Source organism: Columba livia, chromosome 2 (assembly GCF_036013475.1).
Source record: "Columba livia isolate bColLiv1 breed racing homer chromosome 2, bColLiv1.pat.W.v2, whole genome shotgun sequence".
Classification (NCBI taxonomy): domain Eukaryota; kingdom Metazoa; phylum Chordata; class Aves; order Columbiformes; family Columbidae; genus Columba; species Columba livia.
Genome location: NC_088603.1, coordinates 38,627,693 through 38,653,831, shown reverse-complemented (window position 1 = coordinate 38,653,831; position 26,139 = coordinate 38,627,693). Strand labels below are relative to the sequence as shown.

Below are 26,139 nucleotides of genomic sequence, written 5' to 3'. Positions count from 1 at the left end.
AAGAACTGTTGCCTCTATTTAAATATAGATATTACATTCACTTATTGATGTTCCTATCAATAAAGACCTCATATTGCAAAACATATGACACAATAATTCAAGAATTTGTTTTCCTTCTGATGGCCTATTGAGTAGCCTGTTGCTTCCTTGGGTGCTTCTGGGGAGCTGATTTTGGGTCTCAACATTTTAAAAAGCACATTCTGAAGATTAACAAAAAACAGTATGAAAAGGAGAAATTGGCTTTTCTGTTAGCATACACACTACTTTGTTTTAGATGATCTTGCCAATACTAGCGGCACTGCTCAAGAATTTTCTTTGGATCTCTACGAGACTATCCATTTTATCCTTCAATATTGGTCTAGAGGGTAGAATAAGCTCAAGATTTAGATTGAAATTTCAAATATGTATGCAAATGTTCACACCTTTCAATAGTATTGCAGTATTCTGTCGTGAACTGAGAAATATTCCTTGTTATGTAAATGCTGTAAATATTGAATTGGTCTTGTTTCATCACAGGCACATAAGAAGGGATTTCAAAGATAGTATAAGATATTTTTTAAATGCATTAGAGTGATACTGTGATAACTATGCCCACTGTCTAATGGCCTCATAGATACTGGTTTCTTTGTTACCCACAATTTCAACGGAAAGTGAAACTATTATTGTTAAGGAAGTTTCTTTTCCCTGAAGCAGGGACTCAGTCGTGGATTCCAGAAACTCTTCTTAAATAAATCATTTATTTGCAAAACATGGCATAGAGAGCAGTGTGAGCTGGGTGGCTCTGGAAGAGGGAGCCCCAGCTAGGAAAACCCTGGGCAATTTTACCCTCAACAATCTAAGCTTCCCAGCCCTCGCGTGTCAGTTGGGGCCTATTGTAAAATCAGAGTCTGATGTCTCTCTGTTCTTCACTGGGTCTCTTCATTGTTGTCAGGTGGGCTGTTTGTTATCTCTGCGGGTAGTGGTTGGTCTTTCACCAGCCCAGCTGAATGTCAGTTCTAGGTCCTCTCCATCAGTTGCTATTTTGCACCTGCAGCTGGGGAGGAAAATAAGTCCCTGGCAGTAACCAAAATATTCTTCTGTTTCTTGTCTCCTTTTAGACACACTGTTCCATTCCTTTACTTATTTCTAGGGATGCAGCTCTTGCTGACAATCAGAAGCTCCCTTATCTTCTTGCTTGAACAGACTCTGGGGCCCTTTTTGCTTAATGAGGTGGAAAGTTCAAAAGTTCACAGCTTGAGGCCTAAGCAAACTTGGTTATTTATGATAAGCAAGTTCTATATAAGCAGTTTCTAAACAATTTCTCTAAGAAGCAGCATACCAAATAATTCAATAAGCTAAGGCAGCCTATTCCCTAACAATTACAGCCAGCACTATTTACCTGGTAGGTCTGAGCAGTCACATAACTGAGTCTTTGCCATTTTTCAATGACAAAGATTGTAGTTTGATGTGGCTGTTCACATTTTTAGCTTTCTATGGGTTTTAGTGTCTGAACACCATAATACAAAAATCCTTCTTGCACTAGTTTTAACCTTTGAAAATATTTGCATTTGTGTACATTAGCAGCTTTATCCAGTAAACAGGTAAATGCAGAAGTTAACTAGCGATGATTATTGTCTGTACTCTACTACTCTTCCTCATTTGTATGTCTTCCTTTTCTGAATAGAGTATTTATCTTGTGGTGAGCTTATGGTGGGCTACAATTGCATTCTTTTGCATGTCAATGCTCAGTGCATTGGTTTAGCCATTATTCTCCAGATCAAAATTTAGCATCAGAGCCAGAGGCTGACATTCCACTACTGGCTGTCAGTGGTATGAAGTCTTTGTTACCTCTCCCCAGCACTACCACAGCTTAGTGTTGCCTCAGTAGAACTCTCAGAACTACTATTTGAATTCCAGGATTATTTTCCATGCATCTTGTTACGTCTTTGGTGTCACTCATTTTTAAAGAGTTCCTTCTTCTTCTATAGCTGTGCCATTGTAGCATTTCAGTGTCTTTTATAAAGATGCTAGACCTCAGGGATGTAAATATCTTTTCAAAAATGGTATTTAAATGCATGTTAAATTGTATTTAGTCTTCCTGATGTAAAGTCCTCCTCGTACTCCCTTCCTTACAATGTGTCATCAGAGAAAGACATTTCTCTTCCGAGTCTTTGGACTTTTATCTCTGAAAACCTAATGTTCATAATTATCTTAACAAGCATCAGATCCCCAAAACACATCCTGTTGGAAAGAAAGAGGAGAATAAATATGCCTCTATATGGTTTTCTAGGAGATCCACCTCATTCCTTTAAGCAAGAAAGTGCGTGTATTAGAGTGGACCCCAAATAAAATTCTTTTGCAGATTCAAACTCTTGTAGTTATGATATAAATGTGTTTTTCAAAAGACAGAAAGGAGCAGATGAGAACTAAGAACAAACCTCACAGAACAAATCTGCAACCTTCATCCCTTCCGTTGATTTGCTTGCTTTTTCATTTGTACATATTGAGCACTTTTCCCACTTCTAAGTAGTGCGACTGTCCCTTCCTCATGTAGTAAATATTTTACAATGAACAGTTACTGCATAGATACAGCATGTGAAATTAAATTTCTTAAAGAAACAATCGAGTTGTTTTTTTCCTTTGTGCAGGCTTTAGAAAACTTTACAATATGTACAATAGTCTATTAGGATATTTACCTAAGAACACTAAATGAAAAATATGTGCAGAATAACCAGAAAACATTAACACTGGCATTTGCCTTTATTTTAATTGTATAACCTAAATGTGGTATTCCCACATGATTATGCATTTAATTTTCTAGTTTGATTAAAAACAATAGCATGTGCTTATTCATACTTTTAGTGGCTCCAATTGGCTCTTGAAGCCTTTCACTTCAGTGAAGCAAATGGGATGTGATAAACTTGAGTTCAAATCTTCATTGCTCATTTCGCTTTGACCAATGAGTTTTCTGCAAGCCAGGGTTAACAAGGCTCATAAGATACTGGTTTACAGACTAGGGCTATGTCATTTTAAAATACATCCTTTTAAAACTGATAGCTTATTGATATTACACAGCGTTACCATTATTCAAACAGTCTCTAGAATTGTAAGGTTTAATTTATTAGCTTTTATTAAAAAATATTTAAGCAATGAATTAATGAATGCTGTTCAGAAAGGATTTTAGATATCATTCAGCTCTGCTAAAATTGAAGCAGATTCCAGCTTCCAAGTCCTTTTTTTCAGTTGCTCATAACTTTTCTTTTTAGTGATCCCAGCAGCCAAGGGGGATGCAGAAGAGATATGATCTTGCCAAATTTCTTTTGGCTGTTTTAAATGTGATTTTGTTCAAAATGTGTTTGGAATCGCATTACAAATTGGGGAAAAAAAAAGAAAAAGAGGCATAGTATCTATGCTAATACAGTTTTAAAAGTGTTGAAATTACTTTCTTACTGTGGAGCAATCACTCCCAGCAGTTGGTGAAGAAAAATAACCTGGAGAGTTTCTTTCCTCTCTGTTCTTTCTATTCACAGTTACACAGGTTGAAACCTTTTGCTAACTCAGCTGACATACCAGCACTTTCAAAGACATTGTGGGAATGTCATCTGCTTGCAGAACAATGTGAAGAGTTTCAGAGTCCGACCTGCAGTGTGCGCAGGGGAATGTGTCACTCTTGAAGCATCGCTACCTTAGGGAGGCAGCTTGGCAGTAGTTGTAATGGCCAACGATGCTACAAAATTTACAATGGCAAACAAAGAATATTATACATGATAGAAACAGCAGGGTTATTTAGATAGGCATAATATGCTATAGTTACTGAAGAATAAATGACTGTGAAAGAAAGGTCCAGATTTTTCTCAAGCTGTGTCTGCTATCTACCATACGTTGTATTTAAAGGAGACAGAATCGTGGTAAACAGTTGTAGGCAGCTCACTGCAGAAGGTGAGGATGAACTGGAGGTGGGAAGCCAGTGAAATGACCAGATAGTACTTCTGCCTTGGAGAAGGGGGGATGTGGCAGGAAGGAAGGAAGCTGCTCCACACCTTTGGAGTTACTTGCTGTTGTTTGGTCACTTGGGAATATTGGCAGCTGGTGGAAGCTGAAAGCAACCCTAACCTCTGCAAACTCACACTGCTTCAGTTGTCTTTGTCCTTATCTGGAGTACCTCACTTTTCATAGTCAAATAGTCAAGGCCCAGAAGTAAACACCCATTATTTTAGAAAACAATCCTAGCTGCAAGGTCATGCATTCACAAACACAACGCTTCTGGTCTCAGCGTGGAGCGTAAGTTCGCTCCTGCCTCAGAGAAACGGGACCAGAATTTGCCACCTCTCCAATTCTGTTCTCCAACTATTCCTGGCAACTTTATTGTATAATTCTGTTCTGAAACTGAACAAATTTTATCTAAAACAGGGTTTAAAAAAACTCACCCTCACAACTCAGCTTAAAAGGCTGAAAACTAACTAACTTGCATATATTTAGGGCAGTTTGCAAAACCAGAGTTTGCTGGTATTTAGTATAACCCACTCTGTGACCCTCCTTAGCGAAGGAAATCTGGTGAGATCTTACCCTGGAGTCACAACAGTAGTTTCCCTCTTTCTGGTTTCATTTGGTCTCCCAGGGAGAAGTAATAGTCTCCCATGTGACAGTGGGAGAATGAGATGTTCACCTTAAGGACATGCATTGAAAATAAATCTGAAACGCATTTCCTCGCACATAACCCAGCTCTTTACATTTAAATTACCCTTTGGATTTTAGAGTGGTTGCAGAAAGTCTGTGCGCAGGTCCTGGGCTACTAAGACCATCAAATGGCTTATGCTGTTCTTGAGATTCGTTTCAGTAGAAGGTGCAGGAAATATAGATTTAATTCTTTTATTCAAACTCAGTAGATGGTTTGGGACAATTAATTTCCAATTGTTTCCCAGTAGAGCAGATTTACTTGTATATTAATGAGGCACAGGTGTTAGGCCCCTGGTGCCTGCATGCCTGGGAGGCATATTTAGGTTGTTTATCTAGTCAGCCATAGGTACTGCAAGGTACTCAAGCTTGCCTTTAACAGTTTATACAGTGAGGCTTTTTAATTTTTTGGTGTTTTTTTAAATTTGCTAGCACCTGTTAAAATTTTAAAACTGATCATGTAGAAAGAAGTAGGAGTGATTTCAATAGTAAATAGCACTAAATGTTAAAGAAAGTCATCTTCTATTATGCTTAACTGCCCAGCTTGACATTAAGAAGAAAAGGAGGTTCATTTAAGCAAATATGTCATGTGAGGAGCTAATACAGTCAACAGTATACTTTTCTGTTGCATATTTTTGGAATAGGTACTTCTTTGTCTACAGCTGAAACATGAATGTGCTTATATTAATATTCATTTTTCTTGTTTATTCACTGAACTGCAGTACCAACATTTTAGAGGAAATGGAATAGCCTCCATAGACATTATGAATTTCAGTAGCTGGCATAATTATAGCGATCTACATATTCATTAAATCCAAAGAAGAAATGTGTCCAAAAAGACAGCCATGCGTTTAGAAATGGTACACAACTAAATATATACATTAAAGAAAAAGTTCCTTTCCTCTGTTTATCCAAAATTGTGTGGTGTCATATAGTCCTTAAATCAGCTAAGGCTATTTATTTTGTTGTTTAAATGTTCATTCTTTTTGCCTTTGCACACAGTAAAGAATGGGAAGAACTATTTGTAAACAACAATTACTTGGCAACTATACGGCTGAAGGGGATTAATGGGCAGCTGAGAAGCAGCAGGTTCCGTAGTGTTTGCTGGAAGGTAAGAAGAGAAAATATTTATTTACAGTTTGTGGTTGCAATATATCAACACATTACCTGATGCGCTGGAAGATTATTGATGCAAAGAATCATGAATTTTCCGAGAGACTTCATCCTGATGTTTTCCTGCTCATTTTTATAATTCATAGGACATTTGCTAATCGTATCGAGTTGCCTTAAAGCTGAATTGCAGGTGATAGCAAAAGATTCCTAGGAAATAAAGTCTTTGTGCTGGGTGGTGTGTTTAGAATTGAATGCCACACAACCACCTCTCAGTCTCTGTGCAATGAAGTCGTGCACTGGAAAGAAAAAAGGAAGTTTGTCTCACAATTTATGTTTTGTGGAACTCCTTTAAAATCAGTCTGACACTTCTGCTAGTAGTATTTCCCAGTGAAACGAGAAAATGAAGACCAATCCCTCTTGTAATGAGTGCATAGAGATGGAAGCCAGGTCCTCCAGTCTTAGAACAGGCCCTCAGAGGTGTCTTTCTGTACTGTTTTTTTAAGTTGCAGGGGAAGAGAGAAAGAAAGGCAGGCAATGCCAAGATGCTACATAAAGTCCAAAAGAATTTTGTTGCCCTGGCATCAGGTCTTCTGTTCTCCACGAACTATGATAGTAGAGAACATTTTCCCTAGTAAAGTTGCTGTGTGTTTGCACCAATAATTTAAATTACCTCACTTGGAATTTCTCAAGCTTAACTTTGGCACGAAGACCTATCAAAAGAAAATGAAAATACACTTTATATATGAATGAAAGAAATTTGAAAATTGAAATTTGAAATGTATTAGGATTCAGCAAATTTAAAGGTAATAAAAACACTTTCTTCCAGAGGCCAGGTGAGTATATACCACAAGCATTGTTTTACCAGTCTACTTCTTCTTGAGCCTCTACATTAGGAGGTCATACCTCAAACCCCTGGACTAACAAAAGCATTATGTCTCTCACTGTCCACTAATTAAATCAAGCAGTGTTTTTATTTTAGAAATAAGGCTGGTTTTATCTGCATGTCCCAATATGGATTAGGACTCTGTTTTAGACTGCCTGTTTTAAAAATATTGTTTATGTTTTTGTTTTGTTAAGTATTTTTAGTAATTTGGGAATTTTCTTGTTTGATAGTATTTACTGTTTCTCAACAGTTTATAATGTGTAAATAAAAATGTTGAAAAAGTGAGACAGTACTCTGTTTTTTTCCTTATTCTATAGGCAATTAAATAGTGTTCTCCAATAGGTGTTTCTTTCTAATAATTTTTAAACAGAAATGTGAAACAATGGGATGTAGGCATTCTCAAGGACTTTTTGCAAAGTTGGCTTTCTTAACTGTCTTGTCGAATTCTAGAGCATGTTTCTTTTCTGTAGATTAATATTTTCCCTTTCTACATTTCTTAGGTAGAACGTATCTCTGAGTGCTTAGTTTCTGCTCTGCAGTCATGTTTGGTTTTAAGCATTTTGCATTAGCTCATTGGTGTTCTGTAAATAGCTTCGAGTTTTGTTTATTTTCATGTCTGCATTTTGTTTCTGCTTTGGAAGTCTCAGTCAACTTTACTGAAGTTGTGGCAGTTTACAAAGCTTGAGTTTGTGACTTCAGGTTTTATAATGCTTTATTTCATAGTGTAGAACTGCTATTGTTTCTAGCTTCTTGTTTATTTCCTGGGAACTGCTAAAGCTAGGAGTATTTTATAGGTTTTTGCATTCATATGTGTAGAGTACTTGCTCCTCCTTTCTGGGTTGGTTTATACTGTCTGGTGGGATTTGTATGAAAATGTATGTTAAACTGATGAAACTTAATGGTTTTCTTCTGTTTGTTGATAGTTATTTCTGGAGGTTCTACCTCAAGATAGAAGTCAATGGATTAAAACCACTTCAGACTTACGAACGTCGTACAATAAGATCAAAGAAATTGTAAGTTGGTACAAAATAGGCTCTGTACTCTCATGCTTTGACATAGATATTAATACTTATATTACAAGAGAGTTTGATATTTTTTTTTTGTTCTTGTTTTCACCCAGCACATTACAAACCCTCGGAAAGCAGGACAGCAAGATCTGATAATCAACAACCCACTCTCTCAGGACGAGGGGGTAAGTTGACCCTTCGTTTTATCAACACGTGCTACTAAAATTCTCATAATCATCATCATGTTGACACAAGTGAGTTCTTGCTGAAGAAGGCAAAATAGCATGTGCTAAAATCTCCCTCTTAAATTTCCAAGCTGACTTGTGTTAACAATTGTTCACAGGCTCTGCTCAACAACCAGAAATGCTCATCTCCAGGTTAATATTCTGATTTTTCAGGGCTTATTGCAGGGAAGGCAGTGATGAACCAAAAATGAGTGCTGGACTTTAAGTCCAGTTTCATGGCATATCCTTTCTTTAACTGATAGGCTTTTTTATTGCTCTGTGTTTTCATTTTATATGTAAAATGGCTCCAGTTGAAGGAGTGTTTAAATAGTCAATATGAACGGAATGCTATTAACAGCAAATACTGAAGAATCCCTCACTGGAAAACTGTTCAGCCATGGAAGTTTTTCTGTAGCAAAAATAGAATTGTTTTATGTTTGAGTTATAGGTGCTGAGTTAATGTGTAAAGTACCAGGCTGCAAGATAGGCATTTCTTGCAAGGGTTTTAATTCTTTTTCTTTATAGATAAAAGAAACAGAAGTTTCTTTTGCCAGCTGCAAAATGAAAGATGCAGATTTTAAAGAAATATTGAAAATGTGGTTAAAGTATTTGGCCTGACTGCTTCAAGTGCAGAACATCCAACTCTCATTGAGATTAATAGGACCTTCTAGTAGTTTGGTATTTTTGAACTCATGACACTTTGAGGAGGGCTTACATGTAGATTTGGGAGATTAATTTTGGGCAACTTTTTATTTTATTACACTGTTTTTCTACTGAATTTTGTTATAAATGAAAAGCTCTTAATTATTTTACAGCACGTATCTTTAAGCTTTTCTGTTAATTATGCTGCCATTTTTGAAATTTTTTTATTAATTTTTCAAAATAACTTAATACCATGAAAATAATTTGTTTGGCTACATTTAAGAGATATACACCTGGAAATACTGTCACAGATGTCTTTGGTACTTCTTGTACTTCAATTTTCTTCACAAATGGAAGCCCGTATTTTGTTTTTATGTCGTGTGGTACTCTGCTTCATATTTAATGTAGAAGGAGAGATTTGCTTGTTGAAACATGGAATTATTGATGATAGGCACATTGGTGGCTCTGCAGCCAGTATGACTGTGCGTGCCATCAAACCATCCTTGCATCCAGCTGGACAGAAAGTTGAGTCAAATGTATAAGATTTAAAGTTTTTCTGCTGTGGTTTGTGATTATACACAGAGGTACAATCTTCTTTCTGCTTTAGGAGACAGAAGACAAAGGTTAACATGTCAGAGTATGTGCCATGGGATTAATCTATAAAACAAAGCCACGGGCTAAATCAGGCACAGAAATGAAGAGCAAAATGCCTTTGAGCATCTGCAGTGACTTAATGTTTTACCCTTTCAGTGTCCTAGGTTTTGTTTCCTTCTGTTCCCTTCATTCTTTGCTCTAATGGACCGGGGTGCGAGCAGGGGCAGGGGAGTTTCAAAATGTGATCTAGCTGCTTGAAAAGAGCCACGAGTTAAAAAGATACTGGTTTTACATAAGGCATGATCAAGGACATAACGATTGTTAAAGTCTGGAGACTTTTTTTGTAGTTTGTATGGTATCATAGAATCATAGAATGGTTTGGGTTGGAAAGGACCTTAAATATCATCTAGTTCTGACCCCCTTGCCACTAGACCGGGTTGCTCAAAGCCCCATCCAACCTGGCCTTGAACACCTCCAGGGATGGGGCATCCACAGCTTCTTTGGACAGCCTGTTCCAGTGCCTCACCACCCTCATAGAGATTAATTTCTTCCTTATATCCAATCTAAATACACCCTCTTTCAGTTTAAAGCAATTACCCCTTGTCCTGTCACTACCTGCACTTGTAAAAAGTCCTTCTTCAGGTTTCATGTAGGTCTGACCAGAGCAGAGGGGGAGAATCACCTCCCTTGAGCTGCTGGCCATGCTTGCTTTGATGCAGCCCAGAATATGATCGGCCTTCCGGGCTGCAAGTGCACCTGGCTAGGCCATGTTGAGCTTCTCATCAACAGACAGCCACCCCCAAGTCCTTTCCTCAGGGCTGCTCTCAATCCCTTCTCCACCCAGCCTGTATTTGTGTTTGGGATTGCCCTGATCCATGTGCAGGACCTTGCACTTGGCCTTGTTGAAACTCTTGATGTTTGCACAGGCCCACCTCTCAAGCTTGTCAAGGTCCCTCTGGATGGCATCCCTTCCCTCCAGCTTGTTTATTGCACCCCATAGCTTGATGTCGTTGGCAAAGCTGCTGGGGGTGCACTCAGTCCCACTGTCCATGTCACAAAGAAAGATGTTAAACAGCTCCAGTCCCAATACTGACACCTGAGGAACGCCACTCATCCCTGGTCTCCACCTGGACATTGAGCTGTTGACCACAACTCTTTGAGCGTGACCATCCAGCCAGTTCCTTAACACCAATATAGAAAATAATTAACAGTTTCTTTTTTGTTATTTTACCTTTCTTCTGCTAGGTAACATTAATTTCCTTTCTCTTTTCTTTCTGTGGAGCACAAGCACCACAGCAATGAAATTGTTTACAGGGAAGCATGCAATTCCAGAAGTATTATAGCCACTCTCTTTGTACAGTATTTCATTCATTGGTGCTGCGGCTGTCTGAAAACTGACCTGCATGAAAAGACTGCTGGAGATTTTGTTCCTTCTGTGTTTGATCAATGTGGCCAAGCTACAATCCCTTTACAGTAGAGAATGGGCTTTACAATACTTTTTCTGTAGCATACAAACAACAACATTTGCTGATTTCTTTCAGGTTAGCTTTTGGAAAATATCATTAAACGAGGCATAAAAACCAAAGAAAGAGAACGGAAATGGTCATAAGTACAGATATAGAAGCAGCTAAACCTACTTCAAACACTTTAATATTTTTTTTTTATCCTGACAGTGAGATTTAAGTGCCCTGGTGTTTCCTATAAGAACTTTTTTAGAATGGTTAGTTTTGACCTACACATGTACCATTAGAATGATGTCATTTTCATGATAGGTATTTGATGATCGTACATTCCTTATTTGATTTTGCTTCTACTAAGACAAACTAGTTTACTTGCAAACAAATTCTTAGTGTGGAAATTATAGCAGCTTCTTATGAGAGTCTGTACATTCATAGGGGAAATGTAGTACAGTACAGTGGCATAAACCTTTTTCTGTGAGTGAAATACTATTTTTTTTTAGTAGGGCTACTGGTTCTGGTACATTTGAATTTACTCTGCCTTTCTAAATATTCTTCATAGACCCCGTTCAAGTAACTCGCAAACCTGCAGCCATCCAATGAGCAAATGGAGTGAGCCTGAAACAAGGATCCAGGACCTTGAATGTGTTCATCTCTGATTTAAACTGACTTTCTCAGATACGCTGAGTTGGTCACCAGCATTCTTTTTCATGCACAAAAAATTGATATACCTATCTACCAGGAATGTTGAGGATTAATTAGTTAATATTTGTACAGTACTTTGCTGATGTAGTATATAAGCCTTAAGTATTAGTAGAAGTCTCTGTTTCATACAATTATTTTTCCTTATTTCAGAGTCTTTGGAATAAATTTTTCCAGGATAAAGAGCTTCGAGCAATGATTGAACAAGATGTGACAAGAACGTATGTAGATCTTTAAAGAAATTTCTATATATAAATTTAGATTCTGTGTTTTTATGTGGTATACATTATATTGTGTTTTCTTGACTTGGGTTAGTGTAAATGTCAGGATTGTTGAACATGAATGTGTAGAAACATACATTAAGTGTATAAAAATACAGCTTTCTTGGAGTGAAAAATGGGAAAATCGAGTTAGACATTAAACCCTGGAGATTTATTGGTATCATTGAAGAAAAGCTCTTCTAAATTAAGATATTAGGAAATGTATTACTATGTGAAATTTAGAGTAGAATTTTCCATATGAAGCAAAGAGAAGGTAAGAGAAAGGTCTTTTAACTAAATAATGATTACAATAAAAGACTGAGCAGATAACTTTCTTTAATTCTTAACACTTTATTCAATCAATAATAAAAAAGCAGTTTGTAATCAATAAGGGAAATGTGACTCATGTAGAGAAGTTAAGCATTTCTGTTTTTATTTATCACTTTTCTAGTGTTCTTTGTGGCATATGCCTTTTAAAATTTATCCCAGTATTACAGCGATTATGTTTTCATCTTCGTGGCCCTTAGATCATTCCTGTTTAGGAACTTGTTTGAGGTAGAACACTCAGTTCCTGAAAATATTTCAGAGTGGAAACATTAACTGATGTGTAAATCTCATTAAATTCAATTACTGTTTTGCTACCATGTGAAATTTTGGTGTATTGCAAATATTTTTCCTTATAACTTGAAAAAAAAGTGGTGATAGTCATAGATTTTACAAATCCCAAGCTCACAAATTTTCATTTACAGGAATAAAGTCATGCAGAAGAAATCATTGCTGTCTGATTTTGGAATACTTCATATGTTTGTCCCTAGACCCATTCTTGAATGCATTTTGCCATGAGATATATAATTAAAACCTGAGTATGCTTTCGTGTGCATTCTCACAGATGGTATTTTTTGTTTGTTAAAGTAAACAGTTCAGGATGTTCTAAGATTAAAATACATACGTATCTAAGCTATAATTGGAGAATGAAAAGTTGTATGGAGGTTATGTTGGATATAAGACTATTATTTAAACATATATATATATACACACACATACACAAAGTCCAGACTCTCACTCTGGCAAATGGCAGAGTAAGTAATACTAGTATCAGTAACAGTGACTAAAGACATTTTAATTTACATATTTATACAAAATAAAGTCTACTTGAAACAATGGCAGTATACATTATCAAAATACAGTATCAAATTAAGTCAAACAATGAAGGATCAAAATTTATCAAAGTAACATGAATTTATTTGATAAACTACATGCCTTTATACATACACTTGCTGTTTGCCTAATCATAAAACACAGTGTTTGTTTTACATATACATATGTATCTGTTTGTAAATCGTCATTAGTGTAAGAAGCAGGAAGTTCTACATTCCTTGGCTTTGGAATATAAGTACCCTCTCCTTAATGTTGTCCCTTTCATTTCCATTGTTTAAGTAAATTCCTGGATTACAATTTAAAAATTTGTCATTAACTTACATTGCTTTTTATTAAAGGTTAAAATAATTGAGTATTATATTCAGTTATGATAATCACTACCTTATGGCTTTTTATATTCCTTGTCGTTGAGTTCAACGCTCCATCGTCCAAGAGCATCAAGTAAATAGTGCTGTAGAGAGTGATGCTGACTGCACACAGAGTAGCAAACCAGAGTCCCATCTATCAAAGCAGTTAACAATTTGCTCTATGTTTTTATTAGAATTCACTGAAGTGTAGCAATAATAGGTGAGAAAAGTGGGTAGAAATATGCTTTTTAAATTGGTATTGGTTTAAATTATTTTAAATTTCAGATTTCTGTTACCTAAAGGGAACTGTGATAAAGTTTGTGTGTTTGTCATATTCATATTCATATCTCACCTAATAACTAGATTTGTAAAACACAGATGCTCAAAACTGCTCTAATCATCCTTTGGAGTTTATGTACCTGAAGAATTCTGAGACAAAAATCCTCTCTTCCTAAAGTAAATTTCTAGTATGGATCTGATAAATCATACTGTAGAGAAGTATGTTTTTCTTCAGAAATTATAGAAGACTTCTAGCTCACCTGTGCCTAACTCAACTGTAGTAACCTAAAGTCAGGTGAGAGTAATCAAAGCCATAATGTCTGTATATAATTTTTTCACCATTACATGATAAGGATTTCCAAGATTTACAAGGAAAGTAGGGAAGGATTTTAAGTTAGTCCTAACTCATTAGTCATTAACATTTCTAATTAATCACCTGACTTATTTTTTATAGTAGTTTAGAGGTTCAGAAGGGATTTTCTTTTAGCTGTCTAGAAATGTGTACTTTTGACCTGGAACCAAACACCATCTCTTTCAGTCTCAAGTGAGAAGCTTCTAAAAATGAGGGTGGGAAGGAGGGTAAGGGAAGTTTGCTATAATGCAAGTAAAAGACTTACTTTAAATGTAGATAGTTGTGACCAGGTTATGTCTATAATACTGCAATCTATTATTCTAGTAAAAAAACAGGTGTGTGTGAACTAGCACCATAGCAACTCGTAGTAGGCTTAAGAATGCAATAATTAATTACTGTCATTCAAAAGATGTATGAAGGACCAATGCTGATTTATTTTGTGATGTTTAAGAAGATAAGTGATAAAGAAGAATTGTTTAAAATGTCCTGCAGAAACGGAAATCAGCAGATTGACAGATGCAAGAGCATCTAGCTACCAGTCGAATCAAAATACCAGTGTGCTTTCTGGCATCACCTTGTACATCTAGGGTTGTGAAAAGCTATATTTGATTGCCCTCTTTCTTTTTCCAGTATTTTAAGAAAACAAAATGTTTAGGGGGCATTCCAAGTGAATCAAGTGAATTTATTTTCTTTTGTAGTATTATTTTTATATATTGGTATACCTAGATTCTGCTTCGGGAGTAACGGTCACCGTTTAGGACAGTGGAAGCTGTGTGAAGATGAGTAGTGGTAGATGCTGCTGTTTCAAACTCTCCATCTCCTAAACAACAAAAAAACCTGCACACCCATAAGAAAGGTAGTGGAGAAGCCCTTGGGTGCTACATCATTCCTAAGCATATAGAAGAGATGGGAAAAAACAGCAATTAATAGAGTATGAACACAGGAGACAAAATCTAGTGTCTGTGTAAGAGGTGAGACTGCTGGAAGGGAGAGCTAGCTTTATACATCAATTCACTCCTTTTCAATAAAAAAGTGAGCAATGGCAGTGTGGGGAGGAGTGGGGGGTAGTGGCTATTATTATCCTCTACCAAACCTTTGCAATTGCACGAGCATCTTCCATTTTTTGTCTGGTTTAGTATCTTTCCCCATTCCAGTTGAGTAACAGGGTTGGGAGGTGGTAGGGAATGGAATCTGTTCGTGAAATAAAAGATGGTCACTCTATGGCTGTGGTCAAGAGCCTCATTTCTGTCTGCTACCAAATTTTTTTCTTAACTTATTTGTGCATCCTTTTGTTTGTCGGCCACCCTAAGATTTTTCTGTGTCAAAATCTGGCTGCCTCTGGTGTAGGGACCCCTAAGTGGTCTTAAGGAATGTTTAAAAAATGATAGCTAACTCATGCTGGTCTTTGCTTCCAGAAAGCAGAGGTTTGAATGTGATGTTTGTAGCAGTTACGGTAAAACAGTCTAGCAAAATTCCCATGTCCTTATGCAATCTTTTTCAGAAATGTAATTAAATGTAATACTCTAGTGTTCATGAAAAGTATTCTTACCTTGCCTGATTTGAGGACACTGTATTTCAAAAACACTGCTTTAATCATAAAATGACATTCTCCGTAAAAATCCATCCTGAACTGATAGTTCCCTCATGATCTCTTGTATTTACATTTACTATAATTAATACTTCAGCCAGCTTATTCCTGAGTTCATTATTATCCTTTCTGTCACAATCTCTGGTATTACTAGATCCTCACAGATATCTCTGTGTATTTATGAGTTTTCTTTGTTGGTTTTCTCTTCCTAAACTTCATAGGGCAGGCCTGAATAACAGTCCTTCAGAAATAATCTCTTCAAAGCCCTAAATTATGTCGATTACCATCTGCTGTAATGCACTTTTGGTCTCAGCTGTGTCTGTCCTTTACAGTAATATGATTAGTACGAATGCATACGAGTGTCCAAATGTTGGTCTACTGTTACCCCCTCAAGGTGCCAGGAGAACGTTCCACCCCTCACCCCCATGCCTTTCTCAGGACTTCAGCATTGCTGCATTTAAGCCACAGTGTCTTTGCCTTGGCTCTTGGTCCAGATCCTTCATCCCAGGATTTCAAAGCACCTTTCTAGCCTTAATTAGTTATGTTTCTGTGCTTACCTGTCATCACCTCTGTGAGGTGACCATAGTAATAATTAACACCAATAGTTTTATCTTAATTAATTTATTATAATTCCATATATTGTTTTTCCAACAGCCTAAAGTTTAGCATTGAAACTCAGACTTGGAAAGCAGGGAAAACAAAACCAAAACTTAACTGTAATCTGTGTGTTTCATTTTAAACTTGACAATACTATAGCCTTTATTTCATCAATCTAGCCTGAGGCCTACTCTTGTCTTTTTAAGTATTCTTCATTTTTCTTTGTCCAAATTTACCTTTTCCTTTCTTTTTGATATATTATACCTTTCGAGGTTTGTTGTTGGTTGGTTGTGTTGCTGTTGTCTTAATTTGTTACTGCTCCATATAGCTGGATGTGGATTGGGCTGCTTGCTTTATGAAATGTTTTTTGCCCTATAGTTAATACTTCAGTAAGCATGAAAACACTTTTGTTTTGTGCACTTATTTGTTAAAGTGCATCCTGCATAACCACTGTATTTCCTACTTCCAACATTCAAGGAGCAGAAGGCACAAGTGAGAATTTCTTCAGAATAGTTGCAGATTGTAAATATTTACATTTTCCTGAATTATACACAGGTAACAGGATTTTCTCAGAAGCTTTTTTTCCCTTATTCTCACACTAGTTCCACTTCATTCAATTTCACTTAAAGGTTATTTGCCCTACCAGAGTATCAAATGATTTCATAATTTTAAGGTTTGTTTGAGACAGCTACTAAAGACGATGAAATGCCTAATTATGGTGCATCACAAAAGATGCTAGTAAGGTATATCGGAGCTTGCTTAGAGCTCAAGAAAATTAGGATACTGGGGTTTGTCAGTTGTGAGATATTTTAATAATCTTGTCATTAAAATGCTAATCATTTGTCAAATGTTCATGAAATATTGAACACTTGTGTATATGCTACTTCTGATGTACTCTTCTTTCTTCCATTTTATTCCAGTTTAGAACTGGTAATTTTACAAACTTCTCTAATGTATTTTAGCTCTTCTACTCTTCCTTTGCCCAACTTTCATCTTGAGAATAACAAAGAGCAGGGCTAAGCACTGTTTGTGAAACCGCAGGGCACACTGATGATCCAGTTACAGCTGCCAACCTAACACAGATTTAAAAAATGGGAGCATGTCATACAAAGTATGTTTCTGTCTATAAAGATTTGATCTTTGGGGCTTATTTTTCCAGTACCTGAATCGAATTAATCAACAGATAACTGTTTGCAACAGTTATAGTTTTAACTGACTTGCATTTTTTAGGGGAGAAGAAGTGCCTGATTGGTGGTTTTGATCACACTCCTTTTCCAAGTGTTCCTAGCAAGTTTTAGATTCATTGGCCAAGGACTGACAATCAAGGGAGCACAGTCACGGAGTTAGTTACTGTTGGGATGCTGTGGCACTCAGGACCAGAACAGTCTTCTGAACTCCTGGGTTAGACTGTAAGAGTCTGTGCGCAGGAGGGAGAGGGTAGATCTCTGCTTCAGACGTTGCCTCTTTTTCTGTCACCTTTCACTCTGCTTCAATTCAACTTGTTTCCATGACATGGAGGAGGAAATGGGGTGTGATCCTTAAGGTGGCTGGGAACATACTCATATGGTAGATAATTTTATTTGGATTAAATTCTCCAAGTCATTCATTTTCAGTGGATTGGCTGTGTGTAAGAAGTTGATGATTAACAGAATCTGCCATCGTATTTCATTCTTGCAGACCGCTAGTTTTCACAGTGTTAAAAGGAATTAATTAATTAAATACAACTGGTGATATCATCATATCTAAGTGGTGGACTGATGTATATTAAAGAACATGGTTCAGAATTTTGGTGGCAAAATAAAATAACAAGTCTTTAGAAGTATTCTTACTCTAGCAGCACCCATAATTCACAGAGCAGTGGGAAAGCAGACAAAGGAGGTGCTCTCATACCTGAAACAGTTTCTAGAACACCAGCAACTGAGATTCTGCAGGCTGTATTGTTTACTTTCGCTGTATTTCTTCATTTTCAGCTTTCCTGAAATGCAGTATTTCCAGCAAGAGAATGTGAGGAAAATTCTTACAGATGTTCTCTTCTGCTACGCAAGAGAAAATGAGCAGTTGCTTTATAAACAGGTAATGAAAATACCGTACAGGTGGCACTCATTGACTCAACATCTTCTCTACGGTTTGACAATAATGTAGTTCTGTCGTATCTGAAGCTGTATCATAATGCTAAAGTAATCAAAGAGCTGCTTGTCAGCTGGATAGTAAGAAAAGTAAGCTTATTGAATAACATATGCATTTTCCTCATAAGACAGTCCTTCAGATTGTTTTCTTTAAGGTTGCTAGGTTGTCTAACTTCAAGTTTCTTAATAGACAATGTCTCTTTCTTCAGTGATGGTTAACAAAGAAAAAGAAAGGTTTTCTGTTGTAAGGTAAAGAAAGTATGCAGCAGGATTTAAAATTGTACTGAATAAACAAAAAGCATAAATAGTGACTTCTGAAATTTAGGCCAAGTTACTATTTTAAGTCTTAAGTAATATCTTAAGTTCTTCAAATTGCAAAAGCCATGCAGTACATTAGCAAGTAGATCCTTCATCTAACCCTGTGGCATCCAAATACAATGCAGCTGACAAATACTTCTTAACTGAAGGATAAGGGTGCTACACATACCACTTTTATAGTGTTACCTGCTCAAACCATTTTTGATAGAATGGTAAAGAAAGCCTTAAAGCTGCACTAACTATGCATCCATATGGGATGCAGACTAAATTAATCTAACATTGGTTCTGAAGGTTTTGAAGTGGGTATAAGCTAGACACTGAATTAATGTAGCAAGACTGATACATGGAGTTATTGACATATTTGTCTATACAATATTGTATATATTGTTTCTCCAGGCTATTAACTGTAGGTTGAGTAGGGACTGACAGACTAAGGCATACTGTGTGCATGGACAAGGGATAAACTGTAGAGCAGCAAACTTCACATGGACAAAAAAATCATTAAAAAAATACAGAGATTCAGTAAATATGAAGATTTTTAAAAGATGCTGCATGCTTTCAAGCGTGGTCTGTGACCACCATGTCCTTAAGCCAGGAAATTAGTGGCGTTTCATGAAAAGACCAACACATATAAGTTGAAGGAACAGTTACTTCTGAAGAACTGTCTTACAGATTATACCAAAAATCAAATATATAGTTATCAAAGATAGCAAATCTCCATCAGCTGGTTATTTCTCATGTTTGACAAACTATGAGCAGGGAATAGTCTTGCATGTTAAAAAGAAAAAATGAGATTTGTGAGCTGTATTTTGAAGGGCACTTCTAAAGAAAACACTTCAGCAGTATTCACCCTCCCCTTTCTACTGAATATAGGGCAGAGTACTGATGATGGGAAAATGGAAGAACACATTCCAGCTAATTTAGTCTATCATTTACTGAACAAGAAGCATTATTTTATTCTTTGATATGACTTAAAAGGTCTTAATTACCCTCTGCTTGTATTTAAAATCCTCTTGATTCCTTACCAAGAAATAATACCTTTCTACATAAGGATGGAATATTCAGCCAGATCAAATTTTAAAAAAAAAGCCCTGAGTTTCATCACAAGCTGTTAAAGCTATTATTTTCTACTAGGTGACACCCCGTTTAACATAGACCATATTGTTAATAGTTATGGGATTTTATTGAATTAATGAGACTGTTATCATGTAGTAGAATGTCTTGCTGAGTTAATTGAAACTGCAGAGATTATATAAATGGTATTAATGAACTTTGACTGCCTGATGCCTCAGCTTTAATAAAGACTGCTTGGTGGGCTAAATGAACATAGGCAGATAAAAGAACAGGTTCAATTTTGTGAGCCTACAGGCTGTTGACAAAGAAAACTTCTCTACCTCTGTTTTCAACTGGTGTTGCATCAGTGGTGCAGTAATTTCAGGATGGGGTTGCCACAGGACTAAAAGGACAGATGAAGAGCAGAATTTTTTTTTTAAATGGATCTTGAAAAAGAAAACCTGTTGGTTTAACCTCTCCAAAGTGTGTTCAGCGTATCACCCAAGTCTGGAGATGCTATGTCAACTCCACAAAACAGCAAGCTATTGTGGGTTTCCTCTCTTTTTGTGAACATGTGTGGCCTTTGCTAGGAGCGTTTATTTTTTCTTACTTCATTTTAAAATGACGGGTTTGTTTGGGTTTTGTTTTTTTGTTGGTTGTTTTATTTGCTTGTTCATTTTAAATTAGAGCTTCTGTTCGCTTGTTAGTAACAATCTTGGTTTTTTGCCTCCATGTCCTTCTCTTTTTAGATAACGTTTCTTTCATGTCCATCAGTACGCTTCTCTGAATTAGCTAATAGGAAGCAGAGTTTGTGCTGGTGACAGGATATGGCTTTTTCCCTCTTTTAGCAAATACCTGTGTTGCAGTCAGTCTTCTTGTCCTGCTATTTTTATTGGTTCTGTTTTTACCATTGACTCAAGTCCCCCTTCCCATAATAATTTCCACTACATCAAAGCTGAGCATATTTTCTTGAAAATAATGAAGGTTACCGTTACCTCCAAGCTGCTCTCTGCAGTGACCTGAATACAAAGGCCAAATTAACATGTTTGTCTTCGTATTCAGTATCCATCATGGGACTGGTCCTATTGTTCTCTGTGAGGTTTCCTCCATTTCATTTCGATGACCACATACAACAGCTACATTTGCTATAACAATTATAACACTTGGCCAATAAATGAAAACTTACACTTCTGTCTGTCAGCATCTGTACAGGACCCAATGTTTCTCTTTCAAAATATTTGGAAAAAGTTTTAGTTCCTTGACAATTCGCATCCTTAGAAATGTAAATCAAGTGTGTCTGAAGTTTGCAACATTTTTTTGAAGCTATTACATAGCATCAGCATATAGTCTTACAAGAAGCAATCAATAATGTTTGTTTAATATGCATATATGCATGAAAGTTGTCTTTGTAGTTAGGTTTGTGGGTTTTTGACCAGCGTGAAGTAACATTTTATGTGATAAAGAAAAAGATACTTCTGTCCCCAGTCAAATGGAATAGAATCTTGTGAAGCTGTACTACAGATTTTAAAGACAGAATCCTCACTGGGATCATTGAATTTTTAAATAGCAGCTGTAAATATAAAATCTAAAGAGAATAGTATATTGTACTTAAGAATATGTAAAAATTACTCTTAGCATTCTTTGTAAGAGTGGTGCCAAAATTCTGGCCCTAGTTACACTGAAAAGAAATAGTGACAATTAAGCTAAATCACTAGGCTAACTATTGTTCGCTCAAGATTTGATTGCCCTTAGAGAAGACGATATAATTTTGAAATGCATTGATTCACTTTTCATTGTAGAAATGCTATACTTCTGGTTTCCTATCTAAAACATAGTCTGTGTTATGAAATCAATATTTTGTTGTAGCTGAGAAGTGTCATAAAATTATCTGAGCTCTGTCAACTTATTTATTAATACTGAAGAGTTTTAGTAAACTGCAGCATTGAAAAAATATGTGTATGCATATTACACTGGTGGCTTTTCTTGCCAAGTTAAAAATCTCTAAACATTTGAAGTACTCTTGTAACTGAAAGATCAGAGATATCTTTTTGAAATCCTGATATTCCATCATCCGTTTGCTTTGTTTTTGTTGTATGTGGGCAGCCACATTATGATTCTACTTTATTATAAATTTGATATATTATTATGTTGGAAGAATGCATGATGTGCTTTTATCTTCTATAACTAATTCTTATTTTATGTCCTCTTTCTTTTTCTTCAGCTTATATGTTTACAGCTTAGGTGGTAGTTTTATTAGATAGTCAAGTTTTTGGCATTTCCATTTCTCTTATTTCATGTTAGTATATCAGGACGAATAAAAGATTAGACATGGAGCTGTTAATTAACTGAGGGTTGTATGTATGAAAAGTACAGCCTAGGTTATCTACAGTTTGTTTAAATATTTTTGCCACTTACATTTATTGTCAAATCCTGGACCTATCTCCCCTATTATTTTCTCTCTTGCGATGACCATAAGACTGTCAGAAAGCTAAAGCTGTCAATTTGTAATCTAACCCATATTGTGTTTGGGAATTTTACATCAGCTCCTGAAATCAAGGGGCTACATTTGATTTAATTTTTTTTTTTCCTAACTGAGTTTATATTTAGCCTTCATCTTTCAAAGTAGTCCCTAAGGGTTCAGAAATAGGAACAGAAAGAAAAACTCCAGTCTTCAGTAGTTTTGCTGTCTCTAGATCTGCCCAATCAACTGGCTGCTGCTTCTGTATCCCTTCAGTTGAGGCTGTAACAGTCATCTCAGTCCTGAAGAAATTAAAATTAGTTTTCAGTCGATAGCACACAGAGAGATTTCTAAATGTCCTTTTTTTTTTTTATCTTCAACACTGCCAGGTATTGGAATTTCCTCTTACGAACAGATAAAATTCACTAACATGCCTCCAAGCATACTCAAAACAGATAATGATCTTGAGGGGGCTTCCACATCTACCTCTCTGCTCCATTTGGACCACTTAAGGAAAATCCCCATTATTTCCAACAAAAATTAAAGGTTTTTAGTAGTTAGTGGACCTGTTTGATACATATGAAGCTGATAAGCTGACTCCCTGGTATTGAATACTCCTCAAATGCTACATGGAACACCAAGTGTTGTGCCAGCAAAGCAGCAGGGTAGCTGCACAAGTGTGTGACTGTCATTGCTCATGTCTGTCCATCACTGAAAGGGCTGAAAAAGCAAGTGGACAGGCTTCCTAGCTTGGAAACACAAGCAAAAGAGTAGAACAGCTCCTGTCTGGAGACCCATCATCTGACTCCTGCCAGCTGCCTCGGCTGCCTGTGAGCTTGATGGGCCAGCCCCAGTGCTCTTTCTGCCAGCGGATAGACAAGATGGTCTTCCTGGCACCCCCTTCTGCCCAGAGCATGCACCTGGAGCTGGGACTGAGCCTCCACTTGGGGCAGCAGTCGCACTGTTGAACTGGAGCACTGCTGGCAGCCCACACATCATCCCACAGCTGGGACAAGGACTCCACCTGGAGCAAGACCCACCCGGGTAGCCTGGGCACCTGGCACCAAGTCCCAGGTGTAGTTGGAGGTTTGGGGCTGAGATCAGGAGTTCCATCCCCTTGAAGTGATCCCTGTATCCAGCAGCAGCCAGACAGGTCTCAAGCCTTCATCTCGCATCCCTTCCATCACTGAAGGGCTCACTTTTTCCTGGCTGACCCCCACCCCAGCCTGTAGCTTGCGTAGTTCCTACTTGCCATCTTAGTCCACCACTGGGAGCCCAGTTCCCCCTCGCATAACCAAATTCCCCAGTTATGATACCCCAAATCCTCCTTTTTCCTGATCTATTCTGAGCGAAAGGGCTGAACATCTGCTGAAGATGAAGTTCCATTCTGCATGCTGTAGTTTTACCTGGCAGTGCCTTGCCACTTGCCAACAGGATTGCTTTTTTCCTGAAGCGGTTGCTTCTGATAACAAATTGACAAGCCCCAGGTGAATCAAAGCAAATCAAGACTCCTGTTCTGTTGCTGGTGAGCTCTGGCTACAAGCATCGATGGCTGGCCTGGGTGGCCCAGCCCTGCTGCTAGTGCTGGCCTAAGTCCTCAACTGTCCACCAATTTTTTCTCTTCCCATCCTGCATGTTTCTCTGTTTTTCTTTATCTTAATATAGTTTGTATATATAAGTAGTAGTTTGTAATGGAACAGTACCAGGTCTCCTATGCACTGTGTTATAATGACTTTATTTTGAATATTGACATAATGGCTTTCGAAAAAAAAAAAAAGGAATATCAAAAAAAAAACCCTATTTCTTTTGTCTATAGGAACGTAAGTTTCATTTTCTCATTTCTCAAATAGCTGCCCTTGTCTCCTCTAAAGGCTACTGCTATGCTGGTTTTGGAACATTATCAAATAAAAAATAATAGTAAATTTTGCAATTTGTCCCTATTGCAGATCTTTGTACTGTGGATCATGATTGTAATTATCATAAATAAAATTCATATTTATGAACACAGATCTTGGAGTAAACTGCCAGGTGCAGGGTTGACTACCATTGCCAATTTGTTGTCTGTTGTGTTAGAAAAAGGAAGAATAACTTGTTTCTGTATGTTATAGAAGAATAAACATTTGGATTTAATCAGAATTTCAGATAAAAGCCATTGATTATGAAACTGTTCTGTTAAGAATATAAATGTCCCTGCTTTTATTTAGTCTGCACCTATTACGGCTGGCTGCCTGTTGCTATGTATTATGAACTATTGTATGACTGGAAAATCTTACTCTGCTTTTGCTTCTTTTATGTTTAGGGTATGCATGAACTTTTAGCTCCCATTGTCTTTATCCTGCATTGTGACCACCAGGCATTTTCACATGCCAGTGAAGCTGCACAACCAAGGCAAGCATTGTGTTTTATTGGTATGCTATTAAAAATCCACCATCTTAAAAAAATTAATGAAGTTGGCTAGGTTAGAACTTAAAAGTGAGCATTACTTAATTATTTGTTTATAATTGATAAATTGATATCAGAAATGCTTGTGTCCTTATGCTGTTACGGGAATGTCCTTATATCATCTTCCCTACCACAGCTTCTGAAAGGGGATTAAAAGTGCAGGCGTTGGCCACTTTACAGGTATTAGCTGATGAAAATAGGCTAGACAATAAACCCAAAGGAAAACCGTAATCAAAAAGCTTACATGCCTACTCTTGCACCTCATTCTTGTTGCCAGAAATGGTTTAGGTTTTGTCATTGCAGAGAGGAGGCAGATTAGAGAATTACAGTCATTGAACAGACACATTACCAACTCTCCTTCCTCATATCTTAAAAGAGAAAAAACAATCAGCGCAGACAAATTGTTGTGATTGGTGTTTCTTTCATTACCTGCAGTGTTGCGGCTGCAATATCCGACTATCTTTTGACTTGGTAGTAATATTAGGTTTAGCTATTGATTCTCCATTTCACTCACACTGTCTGTGTGTGTGCATGTAGTCACATACATATGTATAAAATATTACATCCCACATGACTGTCTGTCAGCCAAATTCAGATGCTTTTTTTCTTGCCCTATATGTAAAGCTTTTTTGGGGGGAGAGGGAGGAAATGAAATAGTTGCCTTCTGGTATAACTTACAGTATTTAGGTCATTTGATTCGTCTTTTAACACTCTCTTTTAGAGTCCAGTAGTGAATAAGACAATTTCATTATATGTACTGTATAATATAACCTCTGTTAGCACTCCTCAGTGTTGATTGTCTAAAGGCAGCTAAGCGTAAGGATGGAGATGATTTACAAGTGTGTGTTTTTATTCAATGTCAGTCCTTAGATATCCTGAAATTACCTAGAAGACGCTCTTCAGTGCTAAGTAACTTAAAATAACCATGTGTTATGCACAGCATTCTGTTCCATCCCTGCTGAAAAAGTAGAGCTAAGCAGCAAAGTAGATGGAAAAGAGGTGCTGTCACTGATTAATTGCTGTTAAAGTACAATAAAAATACAGACTATTAAAACAAAATAAATTAATGTTTTGATACTGCGTATTTGACCAGTAACCATTTTTTTTTTTGTTTGGGACAAACAGTGATAGATTGTGCAGCAATCAATTATTCTAGATCAAGCATATTCAAATAATACATTGTGACATTCAGTAATTTGTTATTTGGAATAATTAGATGGTTACTTCATTGTAGTGCAGACAAGGCAGCTAATTTGGTTTTGATCTTTATAAAAAGGAAAGACTTCATTTGTTCAATGGAGTTGCTCTTTCTAATTAAAAAGGCTAGTTTTCTCATTTGCACTTTATATGAAAGTTGGCTTATAAATACATAATAGTACATGCAGAACGCTGACCAAGAATAAACATTCACATTTGGATTGTTCACTGTTGCTTTTTTCAGCGAGGAAATGAAAGTTCTTTTGAATCCTGAATATCTGGAACATGATGCCTAGTAAGTTTTAACAACTTCCTTTACATTTAATTTGCTTTTATTTGTAATACATTATTTAACACCAAGTTTCTGGGTTTTTCCCCTTCAGTGCAATGTTCACACGTCTTATGAAAACTGCAGAACATTGGTTTTCAACTTTTGAACATGACAGTCAGAAGGTAAATATTGCTCTAAAGTGTTGTGCAAACACAGATTCTCCTATGTATGAGTGATGTTCTTGTGCAGCATTCAAAAGGTCAGTCATAGGCACATCTGTGTGCCCAAACCTGTGTAAATGTCATGGTAAATAAATACATACAAGCAGTGTTTAACATATTGAGACTTACATTGGTTTAAACTGTTTACAATATAAACAGTTTGCTGTGAAAGCAAAACTTTGGTCACAGATTGTCTG

General features: G+C 36.7%; 1 protein-coding gene across 27 annotated transcripts in view; it reads left to right on the top strand.

The window, feature by feature from the left end:
* Positions 1-26,139, top strand: part of TBC1D5 (TBC1 domain family member 5) — a 315,378-nt gene that overhangs the window by 162,257 nt on the left and 126,982 nt on the right. For 24 of the 27 annotated variants that reach the window (XM_065051507.1, XM_065051503.1, XM_065051508.1 and 21 more), the window contains 8 exons: positions 5,656-5,764; positions 7,573-7,662; positions 7,770-7,841; positions 11,429-11,496; positions 17,827-17,929; positions 24,111-24,199; positions 25,695-25,745; positions 25,834-25,903. In XM_065051507.1, the coding sequence (XP_064907579.1) occupies positions 5,656-5,764; positions 7,573-7,662; positions 7,770-7,841; positions 11,429-11,496; positions 17,827-17,929; positions 24,111-24,199; positions 25,695-25,745; positions 25,834-25,903 (652 nt within the window). The remainder of the gene's footprint in view (positions 1-5,655; positions 5,765-7,572; positions 7,663-7,769; positions 7,842-11,428; positions 11,497-17,826; positions 17,930-24,110; positions 24,200-25,694; positions 25,746-25,833; positions 25,904-26,139) is intronic. The other 3 variants (XM_065051514.1, XM_065051513.1, XM_065051512.1) reach the window with 1 other exon arrangement.